General features: G+C 37.2%; 1 protein-coding gene across 1 annotated transcript; it reads right to left on the bottom strand.

Annotated features, from left to right (window-relative positions):
* Positions 1-1,812: 1,812 nt before the first annotated feature.
* On the bottom strand, positions 1,813-7,411 carry LOC125675222 (uncharacterized). Its single transcript, XM_048912741.2, has 6 exons — positions 7,074-7,411; positions 6,888-6,920; positions 6,030-6,350; positions 5,045-5,386; positions 4,806-4,884; positions 1,813-3,832 (listed from the first exon to the last, which is right to left on the bottom strand). The coding sequence occupies exons 1-6, from the start codon at positions 7,129-7,131 to the stop codon at positions 3,226-3,228; spliced, it is 1,440 nt and encodes a 479-aa protein (XP_048768698.1). The 5' UTR covers positions 7,132-7,411; the 3' UTR covers positions 1,813-3,225.
* Positions 7,412-23,601: the final 16,190 nt, after the last annotated feature.

Below are 23,601 nucleotides of genomic sequence, written 5' to 3'. Positions count from 1 at the left end.
AGAACTTTAAGTAAATTTGAACTTGCAAAACTTTACTCATATCAACAACATCAAAACGTACGACTTTTCGACACTTTACACGACTATTCCTTATGATAAATTAAAGACTAGACTTTTTGACACCATAGACAGTTGCTTCGTCAACAAATAAATGGACAAATGGACTATTCATATCTAGTAAAACCCATTTGATTCCACGCCCAAGTACACTGTACTATGGAGTTGATATTAAAAAGATGCTGGAGTTCCTCATTGACAATTTCTTTGTAGTCTTTGGTGATGAGGTCTTCCAACAATGTATTGGTATTCTCATGGGCACGAAATGTGCTCCTTTATCAGTGGACCTCTTTATATATTCTTATGAGACAGAATTTCCTAAAAAGCTTCTACATGAAAAGAAAAAATATCTTGGTGTGGCCTTCAACTCGATAATGTAAGTTATATCATTTGAAAGCATATCAATGACAATTATTTCATTCATATGTTGATTCGATATCCCAGTGAAGTCAAAATAAAAGACACCACATGGTTTTCTATTTCTCCATCATACATGTACTTATATGTTTTATTGAACAGAGATGTTAATGACAAACTAACAAATAAACAGTGTGGATGACCAGCTTTTTCATCGTCAACTGACCATATTTATGTAGCGATATAACCTTACCACCCGCATGTGTTGTTTATGTCTCTCAACAGTTTCGATACACACGAGCTTGCTCAAGTGGACATTTAGATATCGACATTTTTTCTATTAACAATAATCATTTTCATTCATATGTCGACTCGATTTATCCCCGTGAACTCGAAATAAAAGACACTACCGAGTATTCCACACCTGCTTTCGTGAACTATACAGATTTATGAAAAACGGGATGACGTCAGCGTATCCATCGTCAACTTCCCATGTTTATGCAGCAATATTCCATTATCAACCATATTACCATTATTATGGTGTATATGTCTCTCAAATGATTCGATACGCAAGAGCTTGTTCTGCGTATGATGAGTTTTTAAATAGAGACGGGCTACTATCAAACAAAAGGAAGGTATTGAACAGTATCGTTTACAGTCAGCAGTTTGCAAATTCTATTGTCGTTATATCGATCTAGTTTGCCAATACAACCTCTTATTTGATTAAGATGCTGTCTGGCATGTTTCATACAGATTGTTAGTTCGTTTCTTGCTTACTGAGTTTGACTAGGGATTGCTTCATTTATTTGATGGAGATATAGAGTTCACGGCGGGCGTGACCTGTCGTCTGCCGATGCTTTCTCCTGCTAGACACCTGATTCCACCTCTTGTATATCCAAGGGTCAGTGTTTACCAATCTTTTAATTTGTATTCCTTATAGGAGTTATGATTTGCTGTTATTGAGAAGAAGGTGCCACAAAATTGCTATATGCAATCCCGTGACTTTTAATTCCGGTTTATTTGAATACCAGGAGTCTTTCACACAAACTCAAATGTATACCACATAAACATGTTTCAATATGAATTTGAAGAATAGAAGTCTTCTATCTCAAAAGCGTAGTCTTGTTGTTCATCAGAAGATTGCTTTACTTGTGTCTTGTGGGTTATAGCACACAGTTCTGAACTTGAATTTACACTGTCAGTGTGAATTCAAGTGTGACTTTGTGACGATGCTGGTGTATGTTAACAAGTACTCCACAAGGCGAGGCCTATCCTCTCGCACTGAGTGTCTACAAGCTTTTTCTATTAGTGACCCTGACTTTTGATCCCAACATCAATGGGATTGTTTCCTTTTAATACCAAAGCTACATAATTATTAAGCATCATGTACATGAAAGGTGAAGATAACGAAACAGTGATCAATCTCATAACTCCTACAAGCAATACAAAATAGATAATTGGGCAAACACGGACCCCTGGACACACCAGAGGTGGGACCAGGTGCCTAGGAGGAGTAAACATCTCCTGTCGATCGGTCACACCCGCCGTGAGCCCTATATCCTGATGAGGTAAACGGAGTAATCCGTAGTCAAAGTATTAAATCATTAGAGCACGAAATGTGCATTGTAGAAAGTCTACAAGCCTTTTCTATGAAGTTTCTTAATGACCTTGACATTTCACCTTTTGACCCCCAAATCATTGGTATTTTCCTTCTCTTGATAACAAAGCCACATATGAAGTATTAAATCAATCGAGCATAAAATGTGGTCTGTAGAGTGTCTACAAGTTCAGTTTTACACACACACACACACACACACACACATGAACTAGTCCATTGCTATGAAATGGGAGGGGCGAATAATATGGGGTATACTTGATCACTAGAAGTTATATAGATGTTTTTTTTCTGAACATATATATCAATATGTAACAATGCTTTATGCTTTTATTGTAGATGAGACATTAAAAACCGAGGCCCCTCGTCACAGCAGGAAAGATCCATCCCTACTCAAAGACCGTAAACGCCGAGCATAGGCCTAAATTTTGCAGCCTTTCACCGGAAGAGGTGACGCCTCCGTATGAGTGAAAGATTCTCAAGAGGGATGTTAAACACTACACAATCAATCCATCTTATTGTGGGCCAATCTGACATATAAGAAGAAAAGTGAATCAATTCTTCTTGAGGATAGTTACAATTCTTTAAGACAAAATGTACATTAATTGATTTTTTTTGGAAGCAACCAAAACATAAATCAGAAACCGCGGGACAAATTCACCGGTTTGAATCCTTTAAAATATTGTTAAAGACAGGAACAAATGTACAATTGTTACTCGTATGTACCGGTATACTTATATGTAAAGTTATCCAACGAGCAGTTTGTTCTCTGTATGGAGTGATAAGTTTCTGAAAGAACTATGTGACCAAAGAGTGTTTGATAGATAGAATGGAAACATAATGTCCTCCTTTCCCCACCTCCTCTGTAGTCGTTGCCGTCCGCTGTATAAAATGTCAATGCTTTAGGAAATGTGATACATGTAAATCACAAACATGTAGGTGTTTTAAAAGATCCAAGGATTGCAGGATTTCATGCAATCGAACATTTTCTGAGGATATCAGAATTCACAATGGAAATACTCATCCAGATGCACTATAATAAAACAGCTTTAAGTACATAGTGAAATAGTCAGAGGAAATGGAAACATCCCCATGTGTTTGAATTGTGCGTGAACAGTCTCAGTTATCCAGGTGTACAACTTGAAGTGCTATTGAAAACATCCAGATGATGGTATATATTCATTTAAAACATATTACTAGATTTTTGCTAGAACATCAATGATAACGTAGCCAGTATCGATAGGAAGTGGCGGAATTACTTCCTGTTCCTCTGCTACATGTGACGCATGCTCAGACTGCTCATAGTTTGAGACATTTGGATCCTTGAAATAGTTTTCAGAAGTTTGGTCTTGAGAGATATTCTGTTCGTTATATTCCAGAAAATAATTCTGATTCTTAGAGTCCTCAGCATACATATTACTTATAAAGTTGGCCAGATCGCTTTCCGAGGATTCATGCGAACGGTTAACCTTCGGAGAATCCTCCATTGGAATATTGTCGTCGGTGAATCCTGCGTTATTCACCCCCATTTCTTCCTGTTCTCTCTTTTTCTTGGCCTCAGAATCAACGATTGCTTGATCGATGCTGACTTCTTTGTAGTATTTTTCTGTGGCTTTATGGACTGATTCTGTTGAGCGTTTGTCGTTGTCCCCCAGTGTAGAATACACACCGCTGTCTGTCTTCTCTATCCTTGTCTTCAAGCTTGTTGATGTTTTTGGAGAGGACACGTTGAGTGATGGCTGATTGAATGCCCAGCTTGTCGTCCTTGTCTCAGCTGGCTTGTACGTGGATTTGAGATATCGCCTTCAACACAAAAAAAAAAGCACAGTTCTAACATCAGGAACTAAATCTATCTGAAAACGTTATTTTCTTTGTAGTACATTGTATTTTTTGAAAGAGTAAACTAATATTCATAATATAAAGTTTGCAATGTTACTAAATATTGATATAAACATAAATGACGATTGTTTATTACAATTTGGGATGATATGCGCAAGGATATTAAATGTCCGATGAATGTTTTGAATTAGGAAAATTTTACAAATTCCCATAAACAACTATTAAAGTTGGTATTGATTCATTACCAAGGTAACATTTCATGTGACATTTTTTGAAATCTATTTTAATTCCTTCCTTTATCGTGTGACAAAACGATGATGATATTTACAGTCAGTTTCAGGAAATTGTCATTTTGAACGCTTGAACGTCATTAAAACAAAATTGACAGACTTTGCGAATAAGATTAATGTGTGTAGAAACAACAGACATCTTGTATTTGAAGAAGTAACAACAGCACATTATGTCGTGTGTTTAGGCTTTTGAGACGAAGCGGTGATATTTCAATTTGGTTCAATATGTCGTCTTTGAAATTGAATCAGTGAGCGGTTTTAGAGTTTTAAGGGTCGTTATGGTGGCGCCTAATAAGCCGACTATTTTATGGACCATTACGACGACCGTCTTTGGTTTTTGATACCATTCTTATTTGTTTGTCCTATCCGACACACCAAACGCAAACGATGCAGTTTTTCAACAAAATGTCGTTATCTTGAGTCATTCAAACACCAATTCATCGACCAAGACTAATGTGCTTGCTAATGATAATTAACATGTGATGAATATTACGAAAGTTATTTTTACAAAGAATAAAAATCCCTTGAAATCTCAACTTATTTCCAGTTGATCAAATAAAAATATGCAACATAAAAATTCTCGTTAGATGCTGCAAGCGAAATAAAAGTTGATACCTTGTGGAACATTAAGTCAGACTGATGCTTACCGTCTTCTGATCTTGAAGATGACGATGATGACAACAATGACGATAAATATAATGATACTGAGAGGTGTAATTATCTCCCCTGTATAAAGATAAAAAATAATCATATATGAAAAAAAAAAACATTCAAGGGTAAATAAGAATTAATATAATTTTTTTTTCTACGTAAGTTGCATGCGGAAAAGAAATCCGACTGGCAGGAACTCGCTAGAATTATGTCTAGAACACGTTTACCCACATACATGGAAAGTGGGCCAGCTCTCTGTTTTCGGCGTGTTGAATTTCGCCTGTTCCAATCTTCCCAGTGGTATTGGACACAACCGTCACCCCTACTTCTGAGGTGGAGACTAGAACTGTGCTGGTGATGTTTACGACACCCGAGGATCGAGATGTCGTAAATCTGTTATGAATTTCAGTTGATATGCTTTCTGCTGGTGAGGTTATGACGTCACTGGTGGTGTGGCGGTGGTGTGCTGTGGTACTGGTAGCTGTGGTGGCGATTTGTGTTGTGGTAGAAGGAAGTGGCGGTTGGCTACATACGACAATCATAGACCCAGGGATCCTGTCTTGACCACTTAACTGATCTGCCAATCAAAATGATATTACCATTAATTAGATTGAAGGCAATGGAAAAATGAAGATAAGGAGCAGTGCTTAATCTCATAAATCGTATAAAGAATACAAAATTGAGAGTATGGTACAGTGTATATATGGACCCCTGAAACAGCAGAAGTAGAATCAAGTGTCTAGGAAGAGTAAGCATCCTGTGTTGACAGGTCAAACTCGTCGTGAGGCCTACATCTTGATCAGGTAAATGTATTCAAAATCAGTATGCAAAGAACGGCATGAAAACTGTCAAAGATCATGTGACCTAATGACCAGCTGTATTTGCGAATCATTATAACGATAACAAAATTTGCAAAATGCTGATTATAAACCAGACTGTTGAAATCCCTGTAACATCAACTTATTTGTCAGTAACCTGCCATGGTTTAAAAATTGATCATACCAGGGCATGCTCTCTTGTATCGAATGAGTTGAGAAGCAGAAAATCCATCTACAGGAAGTAATGAATTATTTACTGCATGAATATGGGACGTTGACGATGGAGAAGTTGATAAATAATGTTCAACTTGATCGTTCAATACCGTTATGTCATAATGTATACTTCCAAAGAAAGTTGGAACTCGGCAAATCAAATTGAATCCTTTTGAATGGGAAACTTACATGCGCGTAATAGGTAACAGTATTTTGAATCGAAGATTTCCATTTCCCGATATATCTGAACCATGACGGAATCTCCAGGCGCTACAGTGACAGATTCCGCCCCCTGCAGACATCGGATGGTGGACATGGTCTGATGAGTTATCGTTATAGCGGAGCCACATCCATAGTAACCTGGTGCAAAGACGTAATTAAATTCCAAACGATTTCCGGCGGCGATGTATATTGTACAGCCGCAAGATGGCGCTCGAGCAGATTCGAATGGAGAAAAATCAAACATCACCAGATCACCGGAAGTATGTCCGGATACACAAATTCGGGAGGCTGAAAGAAATAATTTAGCACATTAATGACTTGAATGGGGGTATGTAAGGAACAAACTCTCAAAAAGATTTAACTAATATTTTCAAAGCTATGTACAAGAATCTCTAACTGCCATTAATCATTTCATTGAAAGTCCTTCTAGAGCTAATGCATATTACAGAGCATGCATTTCAAATACTAGATAACAGAATTTGATTGTGATTACGTAATTTTGCCTCCCTTGAAAATAGATGAACTCATTCAAGGTGCTCTGGACGGAGTGGCGCCTTTTCGTGCACGATAAACCTAAATCTCTCCCGTATCAAAACTGCTGTATTAGTTTTTGTATTATGTCAAAATAGCATAATTATAGATGGGGTGGAGGGTGGGGGTGAGGGGATAAAATACAATATTCTTCAGTTAAGATCTCGATTCCGCAATATGTTAAGGAACTTCAGGTGTACCAATCCGATTAGATATTGGAATTGTAAGAAAACAAATCAGTCTTAATTTTGGATATTACATTATAATTGAATAATAAATGTATGCATTACTTACTGTTCATGAAATTTGATTCGCATGATTTTTGTGCTGAAAATAAAAACAGTCCGTCATATTTACACATTTGAAAATATTACAAATTATTTCCGTAAGATACTTTATCATCTGAAAGTCACATACCTACATGTACAATGAAATATATCAATCGATCTTCACAGAATTTCAAAATAAAGATATACAAACCCCTTGCTATACTCCGCAGAATGCATATATATCCTAACAAAATTAGGATATTCCCCATTCTTATCGCTGGTTAACGAAATCCAGAAATCAGACAGGTCACTAAGCGATACCTGTGCGTTTTCCGGAAAGAAGACATGTAATTAGGAACACAATCAAGAGGGCACGACAACGACATCATTCCGCGGAGATGAAACGACGGCAATCATCACACTAACTAGGTATTTAAAGGACTCGTTATGGCTTCGCGGGACGGAGCGATCCAACATGATGGTCGTTTTATGTTCTTTATTGTTGGGGAAACACCCTTTCTCATTACTCTTGGTGTGAAACATGCCGGTACGACAACGAAACAACGCCAGGACACGGCGTTTAAAGTGCGTGTTACGCAACATAACATGGTGAAACAGAACGACACGATTTATACATGTATATTTAATATGTCATCATTTGATTATTTTAGATAGAATGAAATAAATATTTCTCATACCAGATGGTGAGTTTTATTTTCATTTTGATTTTAAAATTAGGTTTATCTTTTAAAAAAACCACACAACTAAAAATACAATGTTGTATAGTACCCCCCCCCCCCCCCCCCAAGAGGGAGACTGGTTTATAACTACACTTAGGTCTGCATAAAGTAGTATCCCCCAATTATAACCAGCTTACCCCGCCCCCCGGAAAACCTCCCATATACATTCTGTAGATTTCTCCTTTCCCATTCATTGTAATGATTTGCTCTATTTGAGAAGACATGATTAATTATATCTTAATAAAGAATACATTTTCATTATGAAATCAACCCATAACTGCTTCACTAGTTTTATAATGCTTATGGAAAGATGTGTAACTATTTCTATTGTATAGGATCTTTATCTCTCCCCCTCCCCCCCCCCCCCCTCCCCCTCCACTAGTGTATACGTGCTTTCTTGAGGTCCAATGAATTCAAATTTTTGACAATGATAAATCGTTATTTGATGTTTTATAGAGATTTTTAATGACGTCCATTCAAACTCCGGTTTATCGCCGATTAACTAAATTTATACGAAACCATTGGTGGATTTAAGGGGGGCGCAGCCGCCCCCGCCCCCCCCCCCCCCCTCCCACTCAAATTTTAGGTAAATCATGGTATCTTGTTTAGAAAAATTTGCGTCATTTGACTAATTTCACCTTGTTAAGAATAATAGCAAATAGTACAAATGACTTAAATAGGAGACATATTTCAAGCCCTATAAAATCTGTAGAATCCCAGGGCCGTAAATTACATGGAGGCGGAGGAGGCAGCTGCCTCCTCCAACTTTTGAGCCAAAAAAAATTAAAATTTAAAGTTCATTAGAATTTATGTTGTTTCCAATAACTAAGAACATGATACCTCCCTTAAAAAGCATTCCAAATCTTTCTTTTAGAATGAGTTAGTCAAGTAACATCTTAGAAGGCCCTAGAATCAAGGATTTTGCACGAAACGTGTTCAGTGTGCACAAAATGTGCTCAGCGTCTGAGGGCCGCCCAGGCCCCCAGACCCCCGCCTAATTTCCTGCCTCCTCCAAATTGAAGGTTAATTTACGGCCCTGGAATCCAGGAGCTTCCGGGGGCGCCCTGGACCGACTGGGGGCCTCAAAGCGACCCCCAGACCCCCTACCTCATAAAGTAGTGCCCCCGTAACCGCAATTCCTCAACCCGCCCCCCTGGAGACCTTTTTATTAAATTAGTTCTTAGACACTATTCAAGCCACAAAGGGATAAGTATATTTTTCATATGCTATAGGCCTACACCACAGGAAGTTAACAATAAACTTTACTACATGTATGTAGTCAATGTGAAGTTTTACTCCATGAAGAAATTCTTTTAATAAAATCATCAAACTGAAAGTTGTAGTTAGTTCGGGTTGTGTATGGAGACGATGGGCAGGTCAAGTGTTCGAATTCGTTTGCAGGATGTGGACATTTTTGAGATATGAGATCATGCAGACTGTGTGGAGAAAGTGATCCCGTGTCACATTACAGAACTGCGCGCGCAATATAAAATGTGCATCAGAGAGAAAAAAAATCAAATTTTGAAGGATATTACAAAATATTTATTGATTGGGTTTTGGCCAGCATGGGTATTGTTGGACCTTCAGATCAAAACGTTGCTTAAGCCCTAGGGCTCAAGGTAACATTTTGGTCCTCTGGTCCTCGATCTCAGTCATCAAGTATAAGATGGTCTATACGTTTTCGCTAGGCTACTAAATTGGGCATTTTACCTTCAAGGGACCAACCACAATGAAGCTGAATATCAACGTGAGGAAGACATTTTCTTCCGGTGCATCATCGTTTCAATACTCGCCAATAGGCACGTGATATACCCAGTCCCAATATCGCTGGTAGTTTGGGTCGTTTTGCACTTTTGCGTTCGATCGAAGAGAATTCGGGATAACTCAAATTTCGCTGTTTAACTTTGTAGGCTTTCCTGCATTATTATTATTAGATACCTTCATAATGACACCAAATTAGATTATATATTATTATTATTATTTTATTCATTTATAAAGCGCAAAATTACCTGTAGTTTCTATGCGCTGGACCATATATCATAAATACAGTTTCAGATTTATCGCCGAAAGTTTTCTCTCTGAGCGCAGGTTTCGCGAAATTCCATATAAACACACTGAAGAATAACAGGAAGTCTATCTTTTCATTAAGATTGTATTCAGTGTGCCAGTGCATTACCAGCAAAACTATCAAGTATTGACGACGACTATCAAATCTGGCATTTCACTCAGCACTTAAACTGGTTCCTATTTCAATCCAAAACAATTACGAAAGCCGATAAGGGCAAAGCAATTGCAATTATATATATATATATATATATATATATATATATATATATATATATATATATATATAAAACAAACAGGAAAGGAAATAGAGAGAAATGAAATAAACAAATATCAAAATGATACAATTATCAAAGTTCTTGAATATAAAAATTCAAGGATAAAAGCCAACTATTAGAGAAAATGCTAATTATTGAGAAGTGAGAATCACGGGTCTTTCGGATATGACCTTAACAATGGAAGTGCTGTGTCGCGACTGACGTTAACACGATAAAGAATACTTATTGATACGGTGTTGAGCGCTAAGCATAGATTTAAATTTGTGGTACTTCACTTACAGCTGATGACGTCTCAATATGTGTGAAATTTTTCGACGGGACGTAAAACAAACAATCAATCAATTATCAAATACAAAATATAATTGTATTTATATATATAGAATTTGCAATATCTGTAACAATGGTCAAATAGCTGATGAATATCATTATATTTTCGAGCGTCATTTTTTTTTTTGAAGAATGGCAAACAAATATCTGTATAAAATATTGTTACAAACCAAACGTTCACAAATTCTTCATTATTGTCAACTGCTGACTCCAATGTACTTATCAAATTGTGTAGTTTCATATCTAAAACATATGAACAAATCTGTCCTCCATAATTCATTTCAATTACCTAAAATCACACTGCTCTTTTCTCGTGTATCACGTCCATGTACCATAAAGTGGTGTCAGAGAATACACAGAACTTAAACTTTCAAGGAAGCGGCATGCCAATGCACATGTACAACAAGCATTGTCAGAAGACAACACAGCTCGCCGAGAAGCATGGCTCTACAGTCTCTACTTAACCCATCCCCTTCAGTTCAAAAGGTTAGAGTTTTTAAGAATAGGTCAAAGTCCAAGGTCAGAAGTTTTCATACCATATCAAAGGCCGGGACGTCTAAATGTGAAGTATCAAATCCCTATCCCTTGGTTCAAAAGTCATTAGGTCAATTGTCTTCGTACCGAAACAACGGTCTCTTCATGGGGCATCAATATATACGATATCAAAGCCCTATCCACATTGGTTCAAATGATATAGCCCAGGATAATGTTTATGAAAAGTAAGTCCAAGATGGAGGTCACAACGTCAAACGTTCTGGTTCCAAAAGTAATGTCTCTTCATGAGTCACATATATATAATTGAGATATACATGTATGTGAAATATCAAAACCCCATCCTCCTTGCTTCAAAAGATTCAGCCCAAGTTAAAGTTTTCAAAAAGTAGATCAAAGTCTATCGTAAAGGTCACTAGGTCAAAACGTCTTGGTACCAAAACAAAGGTCTCCTTCTGTGGCATCTATATGTGAAATATCATAACTTTATCCCCCTTGGTTTAAAAGATATAGCCCTGGTTAAAGTTTTTTTTAAAGGTGCGACGCCAACGCCGAGACCGGGGTCATGGCAATAGCTCTCCGGACAGTCGTCCCGGCGAGCTAAAGGGCAAGATCTGGTGAGAAAAAAGTATTTCTAGATATACGACCAATTTCTTCAGTTACTAATAGTCAATCTAGCATAAAGCCAACATTTCACGATTCTATGGTCGTTATAACGATCTAATTTACCATTACAACCTGTTATTGTGTCAAATGCTTTGTGGCATTTTTCATTCCAATGTGTAGACCATTCTTTACACACTGATTTTGAGTACGGATTACTCCATTTGCTTGTTCAAAATATAGGGCTCACGGCGGGTGTGACCGGTCGACAAGGGATGCTCACTCATCCAAGCTCTTGATCCCAACTCTGGTCTATCCAGGAGTCCGTGTTTGTCCTACTAATGATTGTGTATTCTTTATAGGAGTTATGAGATTGATCACGGTTCCTTATCTTTACTTTTTCATTGGTAATACGAAAAAAGACAACATTCATATTGATTAAAACAAGTTCTGCATACCTATTTATCTCAGGAAGAAGGCCCGGCAATTTCCATTGTTACAAAAGGGCTGGATCTGCAAGTCCAACAACCGATTCACATTTGTATGTTATGCCATCCAGCTGACATCCACCCCATACTTTCAAAGGTGGGCCTAAGGGTTTAACCACTCGAATCCTCCCCACCTTCTCTACTCCTACAGGAGGACAAATCCTCAAACCTCATCTGAAAAAGAGAGGATATGATCCCTACAAGGTACCGTCCGCAACTGATGAAATTCTGAATAAAGGAAACCCTTAAAATGACAGGTTTCCACTATTCACTTCTTACCACCCCGCCCTAAAGAACCTCAACGGTATTCTGGTAAAACATCTGCCCATTTTTTATGTCACTAAACGAATGGCTGATGTTTTCAATGGACACCCTATGGTGTCCTTCAGACGCCCCAGAAACAGACTGGATAACCCAAAATGGAGGGATCAAAACATGCTCAGACCTCAGATGTTTAAAAGTACATCAAAATATCTCAGACACTGTGGACTTCAGCAATCCCGTTATGGGTCGCATATAGTTTTTCTTTGTGAAACTAATAACTGCATCTATATCTCATCGGCTGCGACGTCTACTAGAAACAATATGTAGGAGAAAAAACAGTCCTTCGCAAACGGGTCAACAACAACAATCTGAGCACTTGTAGATTCGCACGAAAACGATACAGCATCAGTCTTATAATTCCAGATGAAGGTAGCATTTACGCAATCATTTTACATATATAATTATTTAGAACTCACTTTCTACACGACTATTTATGAATGATTGAATAGATTTAAGGTTAGATAGTAAACAAATAGATATAGTTCAATGACAATACCTATCGGTGACAACACGGTATATTTTGACAATACCTATCGGTGACAACACGGTATATTTTTGACTGGGTCTTTTACAAACGATCTTACCTGACGGTACATGTATCTTTGTCTTATGAATTATAAGTTCAACCAATTTTGTATTTACTCCAATATATAGTTCTTTAATCTTTAACGAAAACTTGAGGCAGTATCCTGCAGAATAAATAAACAGTTGAATTACGACAAAACGTTATTCATGAGCTTTTCGTCATCAGCAGACGTTTCTGTGACAAAATCTACAGCGGAATTCATTGCACTAAAATGAAAATAGCAGTTCTTCAAAATACCCAACATATGACAACACTTCCCAGAAACAAAAATATTCAAGTTCCACCACAGGAACGTTTGTCAAGTCCCACCATAGGAACGTTTGTCAAGTCCCACCATAGGAACGTTTTGTCAACGAGAACTACGCGGTGCTTTTCACGTTTCCCCTGTTCTTACCAGAGAGAATCATTGTCTGTCCCAAATGTAAACTACAGTGTATATCTTAATTCTGTTCAACTATTAGTTAGACACACATAAAAAAGACGGACTATTGCTGTTGAGAGAGATTAATAAATGTACGAGAATGCTAATTTTTAAAATGTTATTTGGCAGATGAAATCTCCATACAGTCCGACCGAAATCCACAAACAAAAGTAATACATAATGCAGGGTATTTTATTCTGACCTAATAAGGAGGTATGTATGATTTAACGTGCACAACTATCGCAAATGGATATGCCATCCATATGATGTACAATAAGTAAACCCGTGTTAGGGCTGTAGGACGGCATTTTAACCATCAATGCCGATCTCAGTGATTGTACTGTTTTGCTGCCCCTTCCATAAATGTCCTGAAAATGTGAATTTTTTTCGGTGACGTGAACTAGAGAGGTCAATTTGTCTAGAATGATGGGCATGTGTATGAATTTTTGGGAGAAATTCAAAAATGTAATGAACCTCAAAATTATGAAAATACATGTATATACTTTGCCCTTAAACTGTTTATATCTATATGAGAAATCATAGTTTTAGGTGCGAGGATGCAACACACAGTTTGATGACGAATGATTATTTGCTAATCAAATAAATTTTCACAATGCTGCGTGAGTTATACCCCCCTGAATAGAGAGGACACATAACACAATGCGGTCCCCAATTCATAGCATCAATTTAAGAATTTACTATATCTGATTGTAATCAAGTGCCAGCTATGTGATTTTTCTGTAATTAATGAAAAATGAAATGAGTGCAAAATAATTTTAGTCACTGATTTTATTTATGTGTGCATTGTGTGAATTTTTGGGAGGCAATATTGGGTCATTATGTAACAAAATCTGTAAATACTAGTCCTCTGCTCTTTAGATCAGGATCAAGATATTTTTAGCATATCATCAATTTTTCATTATTAATTCAAATTAATATTTTGGAGGACCAAAACACAATTAGATATGCAGAAACTACACGTGCAATCACCAAATGTACGAAGGCTGTTCGATATGTGATGTGTATTGTACGATATCTCAAAAGCATTCGACTCAAATAGTGAAATCAACATTATATCCTTTCAAAGTATTCTCCGCGGTTTGAAATACATAATTTCAATCTCTGAATCCATTTCTGAAATTCATTTCAGATGTGCTCCATTTTAATTCCTATCAAAGAACTCTCATTTACCTTTGCTCCAACTTGACCAAGCAGTGTGCTTTGTATACATCAGAAATTACATGTATACATGTTCACTTCCACTCATATCTATGTGCTCTCCCACTCCTTTCATTTAGGAAGAAAAATGAGCACGATTTTCTTTCTTCATAATCTATTCAACATATATACACAGGTTGATAACAATGACTGTACTCCTTATGTTGACTGGAATTATTGACTGGTATGCAGTAAAACAGCTGAGGGAAAGTTCAACTATTAATTCATTTCAGCCCGGCAAGAATCAATATCCTTTTGTGTATTATACATCTGCAAATCTTTTCTTTTGCTGCTTCAAATCTTGTGTATTTGAAATTTCAATTCTGATATTTATACCCCCCGCAACAAGTTGTGGTGGTGGTGGTGGTGGTGGGGGGGGTTATACTGGAATCGGGTTGTCCGTCTGTCTGTCTGTCTGTCCGTCCGTCCGTCTGTCTGTAGACGCAATGGTTTCCGGGCTCTAAAGCATTATCCTTTCCACCTACCGTCACCATATCATATATATGGACTACCCATGGAATGAAGATGTTCCCTATCGATTTTGGGGTCAAAAGGTCAAAGGTCAAGCGCACTGGACATTGAAGTAGCAATATGGTTTCCGGGTTCTAAAGCGTTATCCTTTCCACATGCAGTCACCATATCATACATGTGGACTACCCATGGGATGAAGATGTTCCCTATCGATTTTGGGGTCAAAAGGTCAAAGGTCACGTGCACTGGACATCGAAGTAGCAATATGGTTCGGTTTGTCATGCCATTTGTTTTTTACACTCAGAAAAGAGGTAGTTTATACCTATTACCAACACCCTTTGGGAGATTGGGGTAAGCGGGGGGTATTCTTAGTGAGCATTGCTCACTGTACCTCTTGTTTGGTATTATTATAGGTAGTCTGGCAGTATTATAGGTAATCTGACAGTAATGGCATGACATCATGAGAGCTAATCAACATGGTTAATGATGTATAGAGACACTGTCTGAAGACCTCGGGGGAATGGCAAGGAAAATGGATGATCCACTTCCTATATCCCTGTAAAAAAGAGGATAGGATATCACAATATTGTCAATTCAAGAAGCAAAGTTGTGAAAATGCAAAAATAATAATTAATGTATTTGTTAGAAAAATATCATTAACTGCATATATATTTCTTGAACTCATTCAGGAATACATCAGATGTAGTCATTCATATTAAAACTGAATCTATGAATTTTCATAACTTTTATCAATAAAGTTTACTATATTTATTTTACATGTATCTAATTTCCCTAATACATTGTACTCATGGGAGTTTGCTTGCATTCAATGTTCTGACATGAATCCGAAAATGTGCATATTTCATCACAAGAGCCCATCTGGGCACTAAAGCATGTGTCATGTATAAAGCAGACTCAAACAAGATCTACCAACATAATATTTGTATGAACACAAACGGTCTTAGATACTCTCTTTTTTCTCTGCAATATATGGCATTAAACAGCATTAATCCTTTTTCTTTTTCCAATTTTGTTAATATAAACAAATCAATTAACTTTTCCCAAACTTTTGAAGCATATAAATGGATTTTCTCTGTACTGCTACATCGATGTGCACAGAATGGAAATGATGTCACTAACAGGAATATACCTAATCATGAGCAGAAATATTTTGTTCAATGATAACAATTTGAGCAATGATCACAAATATTCATGACATTGGAATTATGAAAAGTCATTGAAATGCATGTATCTACTAGAGTCACTTTCATACTAAAAATTCTTATTATTAAATGAGTCACTTATAAATGAAAGACTTGTGACGCAAGTATTAGTTGCTAAATAATTATTTTCATATATCAATGTTTAAATTAGGAATGATATCATTTATAACTTAGAAGATATGATTAAATCATTCTCACCCATAACATTTTTCTTTTGTCTTGGTCATTTTTGGTCACATATATTGCATTCTGTTGTGTTTTTGATGAGTACGATGATCATTTATGTAGAAATATTCCATAGCTTTGACATAATCAGCATGGTCAGTCATTCACAGATGATACCACTGTCCTGTCCATAGTTTAATAGCAAACCATTCAGACCAAAGCAGGTCATATATGTATACCATCACAGCACCTGCAAGATATATATCTGGTTTTACAAGCATGCAAGTATCGAACAAAAAAATTTAAGTTCAAAATTGCTTCACTTATTTTGTGAAATCTTTAGGTACATGAACAAGTCCAGTACAATCTTTATATTAAGCTATAGAGCTTGATTTAGCTATTTCAAATCTTTTATGAAATTAACTTTGAAAAGTGTAAAAATCCACTTTCAGTGAATGATAAAATTCCACCCATGTACATGTTGTACATACAACATTTTTTAAAAACAAATAATATATTGTAAACTACATTCCTTAGAAATATAATTTTGATTCACAAATGTTACTTTTCAAAAATGCCTCACTACACCTTAGAAAGAGTTTCTCAAATCAGCATGAAATGATTTAATTATGAATGAGGATCAACAAAATAATGAATATTAGGCAATCTGAGTTTACATAGTGTAAAATATGTGGAAATGAGGGGGTTATTTATATTTGGTTTCTTTTACATCATATATGAAAACATTATTTATTTTTATAAAATTGTTACAGAAAATCAAAATCAGTAAAATTCAAAAGGCTTTTCACAAATTCTGACATTGTTAAATTGGTTTATAGAAAAAAAAACAAAAACAAAAAGCTGTCCAGGTCTAGTTTTGGACTCAGAAAAATGCCACGAAATATTTGTGAGACTTTACACCCGCACTAGGAATGAACGAATACATTGCATAAACAGCCTAACCACCTCGTTTCCACAGAAGTCAGTACTGGGCACGATGTCGGCTTTATGAATCACTTTAAGACATTGTGTTTTGTTTAATCATATACAACGTTCTACAAAAAAGTAGTAACTATTTTGATTTACCTATTTGGTAGGTTTCACCGAGTCTAATACGTTCTTTTCATGTCCCACTATGGCTAGTACTGTACTAATAGGGCCTAGGGTTCCTAGAGAGCATGCAGCTAGGCCCTCTGCATAGATCTGCAAGTTACACTGCAACATCGTCGTTTCGTCTAAGTCTTCCGTTGAATTTGACCAACGGTAGCTTATCAAACGTTGACAAACAAATACGTACCCCCATACATCCCAAACTAATACATTTAATACACGAAGTGTTGGACCAGGCTGAAGCTAGCAGCCACTAACCAGCAGCCAATAAGCACGTAGAAGCTAGCAGCCACTAAGGAAAATCATCAAAGGACTGAGAGTACTCATAGGAAAATATTTAATTTGAAACCTATTCTAAAGGAAATTTTTAATTTAATTAATGTTTTGAATTAATAAATGTCAATCGCAACACTCATGGGCAACTTAGCTCACCTGAGAGATTGTACACCAATGGTGAAATGAATTTATATCAGTAATTTGTAATAAAAGGAAATAAAATTGACCACACATTTCATTTTCTGATCTTTTTGAACAATTTCTCAGCTTACATGCACGAAAGTAAGTGCACATTGATAATTTAGCTCACCAGAATATTACAATCAGTCATTAAGTACCTATGAATAGATTGATATGCTAGGGAAAACTATATGATGTGGGGTGCTTTATTATCTCAAGACTGATCCTATTTTCATGTGCCAATCCATTTGAAATCATGTTGCATTCAAAATATTTTCTGTAAATTAGCTCACCTGAAGAGTGATAACCATTGCTTTGTAACAAAAGAAATCAACAAAGGAAATCTTTTGAGCAAGTGGTGTAAGGAAGCAGGATTAAATAATGAAACAAATATTTTCTCTGTAATATCTGGTGAATAATACCTCCATCCTGTGACTGTTATCAAAAATTGTGCATTAGCTCACCTGCTTTGACATTGCACATAACCTAGTAAGAAAAAGTGTAACACGAGTTTTATTACTGCTTTTAGAGCTGTAATCTGTGAAGACAAGGATAGGTAGAGACCCCTAGAACTATCATTTACCACTTTCACTTTGGGGCTCTAGTGGTACCATCAGGTGGCTCCCGGGGGTCGGGGCAGATTTCGAGTATCTATTTCTACTCAACGAGGGGTGACAAGGACAATGTATCCATTGATTGAGGTAGAGAGTACTATGGGCTACTCGACGCCATGTAAAGAAGAGCGCTGAGATAGCCGGAAGTATTGTTTAGCTCACCTGAACTTTGACATTTTTCGTTTCTCGTAATCAAAGAGGGGGTTTTAGGACTGCTTTTACAGCATTGATCTTTGAAGACAAGGCGGAAGGAACATCAAGGCAAGGTAGAGGACCCCTAGGACTATCATTTACCACTTTCAGTTTGGGGCTGTAGTGGTACCACCAGGTGGCTCCCGGGGGTCGGGACAGATTTCGAGTCCCCATTTCTACTATAAAAGGGGTGACAAGGACAATGTATCCATTGATTAAGGTAGGGAGTACTAAGGACTACAAGATACCATGTAAAGAAGAGATCTGGGATACCTGGAAGTATTGTTTAGCTCACCTGAACTTTGACATTTTTTGTTTCTCGTAATGAAGGAGGGGGTTTTAGGACTGTTTTTACAGCATTAATCTTTGAAGAAAAGGCGGAAGGAACATCAAGGCAAGGTAGAGGACCATTAGGACTATCATTTACCACTTTCAGTTTGGGGCTGTAGTGGTACCACCAGGTGGCTCCCGGGGGTCGGGACAGATTTTGAGTCCCCATTTCTACTCAGGGAGGGTTGACAAGGACAATATATTCATTGGTTGAGGTAGAGAGTACTATGGGCTACTCGACGCCATGTAAAGAAGAGCTCTGGGATACCCGGAAGTATTGTTTAGCTCACCTGAACTTTGACATTTTTTGTTTCTCGTAATGAAGGAGCAGGTTTTGATTGCTTTTACAGCATTAATCTTTGAAGACAAGGCGGAAGGAACATCAAGGCAAGGTAGAGGACCCCTTGAACTATCATTTACCATTCTCAGTTTGGGGCTGTAGTGGTACCACCAGGTGGCTCCCGGGGGTCGGAACAGATTTCGAGTCCCTCTTTCTACTCAAGGAGGGGTGACAAGCACAATGTATCCATTGGTTGAGGTAGAGAGTACTATAGGCTACTCGATACCATGTACAGAAGAGCTCTGCAATACCCGGAAGTATTGTTTAGCTCACCTGAACTTTGACATTTTTCGTTTCTCGTAATGAAAGAGGGGGTTTTAGGACTCCTCTTCCAGGATTAATCTTTGAAGACAAGGCGGAAGGAACATCAAGGCTAGGTAAAGGACCCCTAGAACTATCATTTACCACTTTCAGTTTGGGGCTGTAGTGGTACCACCAGGTGGCTCCCGGGGGTCGGGACAGATTTTGAGTCCCCATTTCTACTCAGGGAGGGTTGACAAGGACAATATATTCATTGGTTGAGGTAGAGAGTACTATGGGCTACTCGACGCCATGTAAAGAAGAGCTCTGGGATACCCGGAAGTATTGTTTAGCTCACCTGAACTTTGACATTTTTTGTTTCTCGTAATGAAGGAGCAGGTTTTGATTGCTTTTACAGCATTAATCTTTGAAGACAAGGCGGAAGGAACATCAAGGCAAGGTAGAGGACCCCTTGAACTATCATTTACCATTCTCAGTTTGGGGCTGTAGTGGTACCACCAGGTGGCTCCCGGGGGTCGGAACAGATTTCGAGTCCCTCTTTCTACTCAAGGAGGGGTGACAAGCACAATGTATCCATTGGTTGAGGTAGAGAGTACTATAGGCTACTCGATACCATGTACAGAAGAGCTCTGCAATACCCGGAAGTATTGTTTAGCTCACCTGAACTTTGACATTTTTCGTTTCTCGTAATGAAAGAGGGGGGTTTAGGACTCCTCTTCCAGGATTAATCTTTGAAGACAAGGCGGAAGGAACATCAAGGCTAGGTAAAGGACCCCTAGAACTATCATTTACCACTTTCAGTTTGGGGCTGTAGTGGTACCACCAGGTGGCTCCCGGGGTCGGGACGGATTTTGAGTCCCCATTTCTACTGATTGAGAGGAGAGAAAGGCCTTGTATTCATTGATTGATGTGGAAATGGATAAGGGGTATATCTTTCGATGCAAAGAATAGCTCTTTAATACTCGAATGTATTGTTTAGGTCACCTGATATTTTTGTATCTCAGAGGTAATAATACAGTCTACTCCGGATGGAATGAAATTAAGTTGTTCATTATATCCAAAGTTCAATATAACCAATTCTGAACTACACAAATATTACTACCGGAGGATTTATTAAAGCTTCAATATAAAGATAGTTCATTGTAACCGACTTCAATATACTCTAGTAAGTGGAGTGGACTTTATTGTTTATTGACTTCTTCTCTAGATTTATCTTTGGAGACAAAGCAGGAGGAACATCAACACAAGGTGTATAATCATTTCCTGATGTATATGTTTCTCTGCTAAACTTTGACCCTCTATTGCGGATGCAACCTACTTCATGTAGCCATAATATTAAAGTGAATCTGCACTACGTACGGATGCATATTGTTTGTTTTTTTGTTTTTTGTTGTTGTTTTTTTGTTGTTGTTTTTTGTTGTTGTTTGTTTTGTTTTTTTTGTTTTTTTTTTTGTTTTTTTTTTTTTAGAGCAGATGAACCTGAAGTTTGCCACTGTTTCTGTAGAATGAGATTATTTATGTACATAAGGGAATTTTTTAAACACATCAGTCATTCCGATTAGGGTCGATTTCAAGGTCACAAAATAGTATGAATACCACCTTTTTGCATACTATGTATTATCAAAACGGAGAATGATTAATTTTGATATCATAAAGAAATAATATATAATAATTTGGCAAGAAATGTGTTCACGTATACCTTTATCACTTGATAACAGTAGTAAATAACGACAATATATTATGACACTTTCCCTGCGATACAACATACGTCATATGGTGCGAAGTGCACATAGGTACATTTATAAGAGCACTACTTTTTCCTCGGATAGCCTCAACTGAACTGCATATCTCCCTGATAGGTATAGCGTCTACATCTTATCCCTTTGAATCTATTCTTCCCAGGAAGGGTTATTATTTATTATAGAATTATGTAAATTATTTCTTTAACCCAGTGGTTAGATGTTCATTATATTTTACCATGTAAAAAGTATTTTCTATTCTTACTCCACTCTACCCTGTGGGGACACCATTTGAATAATCTTGCACATGTATCTACTATATGCCAGGAAGTTCTCATTTAAATTTAAATCTTTGTCTTGCTCTGTTGATCTATATGAGTGAAATATTCTCGAGAGGACGTTAAACAATAATCAATCTTTCTCAGTGGTTCCTTTAAAAAACAAATCTGTATATGCGCTTGTAAATCTCTGATCCACTGTTGTGACTCACCTACCTCCCCCCCCCCCCCCCCCCCCCCCGGCCTAATATGAAAGAGCGTAAATCTGCACATTGTCAAGAATCTTTAAGTTTTGAATTGTTCTGGTTCAGGGGTTCTTGTGAAAATATGAATTGACACCCTCACGTATGGACAACTGGTGGCACATTATTTTGATGGAAATTGACCAAGTCGTTCTGGAAAAAGATGAAAATGTGAACATTTTACAGACAAATAGAAATACGGACAGACGAGCAGACAACGGACGATAAAAGTAAGCAACGGACGGTGATGGCAATCCTATAAGGTATTCTATGTGTGATATATGCCTGGTCTTCAACATTTTCGTCATTCCATATTGGATGTAAGCGAGATAGAAATGCCGCCCTAGCTCAAAGCTTTAAAGAAAGGGCAAAAAGAATCCCGGGACAATGTTGGAGACTCTTGGATCAAAGTGATCACTGCACATGCAAATTTGAATTTCTCTGTAGGGGTATCAACAGTATTGATTGTTATAGACCTTCATTTTCTTTCCTATATAAAACTAATACGATTTAGAACTAACATTTTAACTGTTCAAGCAATTCTCACACTCATGTCTATTGTCCGGTCAACAGTTTATGAAATGCTGGCCTGGCAATAGTCTGCCTTCTTTCCATTGGCTACGCAAGTCACTTGATTATATGTCTTCTGCTTTGTATGCAATAGCGAGGTTCAGTGATTTAACTGATGATGAAATACAGAATTATTAGACGAAACGCTAAACAGGAATACTAAAAATGTAATGCTTGTTTATTAATTCGGATATTGGGTATGTTTTCTTTTAAACTAGTGGATTCTTTGATAAATGTACGCAATTAAATTACACTGTCTTGTTAAAAGTTCGAAGTAAATAAACCATGTGCATCTCGAAAAACAACCTTTAAAAAAATGAAGATGTATAACAAAACAGTTATAGACGGTGTCCTCGGACAACAGCCGTAGGTTTCGGGCAACAGATCCGTTCTCGGGTCAAACAAAACAGCTGTTCTCCTCGAACCCAGTCAATAACTGTATACTATTGTTTGAAAACCAGTCTGTAAGTATTTTGTAGGGGAACATCCCTATGCACCTTCATTTCGTGCCACGTAAGTTACATATCCAAGAGGATAATGAAAGGTGAAGAGAACCAACAGTGATCAATCTCATAATTCGTAGAAGCAATACAAAATAGAGAGTTGCGCAAACACGGACCCCTGGACACACCAGAGGTGGGATCAGGTACCTAGGAGGAGTAAGCATCCTCTGTTGACCGGTCACATCCGCCATGAGCCCAATATCCTAATCAGGTAAACGGAGATATCCGTAGTCAAAATCAGTGTACCAAGAAAAGCCTAACAATCTGTATGAAACACGTGAGACAGCATTTGACCCAATGATAGGTTGAGAGGTAAACATTGTTAAAGGAAAGCCATATTATGTATTACTAATATGTACTGTATGGATGTTAAAAAAACTCATTTTGTAAGATATTTACTGAATAAATGAAATCATAATCATGTCAAGATGTTCTAATAATGATATAAACTCAAAAGTATTAGAAAACAACAGTTTAATGTCAAACTGAGCTCCTTCTGTTACCGTTTCGTTATACAGTTTAGGATAGTGCTGGATGTATAAAAGAGATAGATAACATAAGAAATGTCATTGTTAGGACTGTTACTTTAAATGGAAAAATCTACATCAAAATGTATGCCGTTGTCATTCATCTTTCTTGGTAATGGTCTTGCATATCTAATACCACTGCATCAAATTCACTGATGACGATATTCAGCCTTCGAT

The sequence above is a fragment of the Ostrea edulis genome, chromosome 3 (genome assembly GCF_947568905.1).
Source record: "Ostrea edulis chromosome 3, xbOstEdul1.1, whole genome shotgun sequence".
NCBI lineage: Eukaryota > Metazoa > Mollusca > Bivalvia > Ostreida > Ostreidae > Ostrea > Ostrea edulis.
Note: the sequence above shows the minus strand (reverse complement) of the source record. Positions and strands in the feature narration are given on the sequence as shown.

Coding starts and splice junctions, on each gene's coding strand:
- LOC125675222 (XM_048912741.2), bottom strand. CDS start 7,131: ATGGGGAATATCCTAATTTTGTTAGGATATATATGCATTCTGCGGAGT. Junction 6,921..7,073: donor TCTGCGGAGTATAGCAAGGG/GTTTGTATATCT, acceptor TTTTATTTTCAG/CACAAAAATCATGCGAATCA. Junction 4,885..5,044: donor AGAGCTGGCCCACTTTCCAT/GTATGTGGGTAA, acceptor ATCTTTATACAG/GGGAGATAATTACACCTCTC.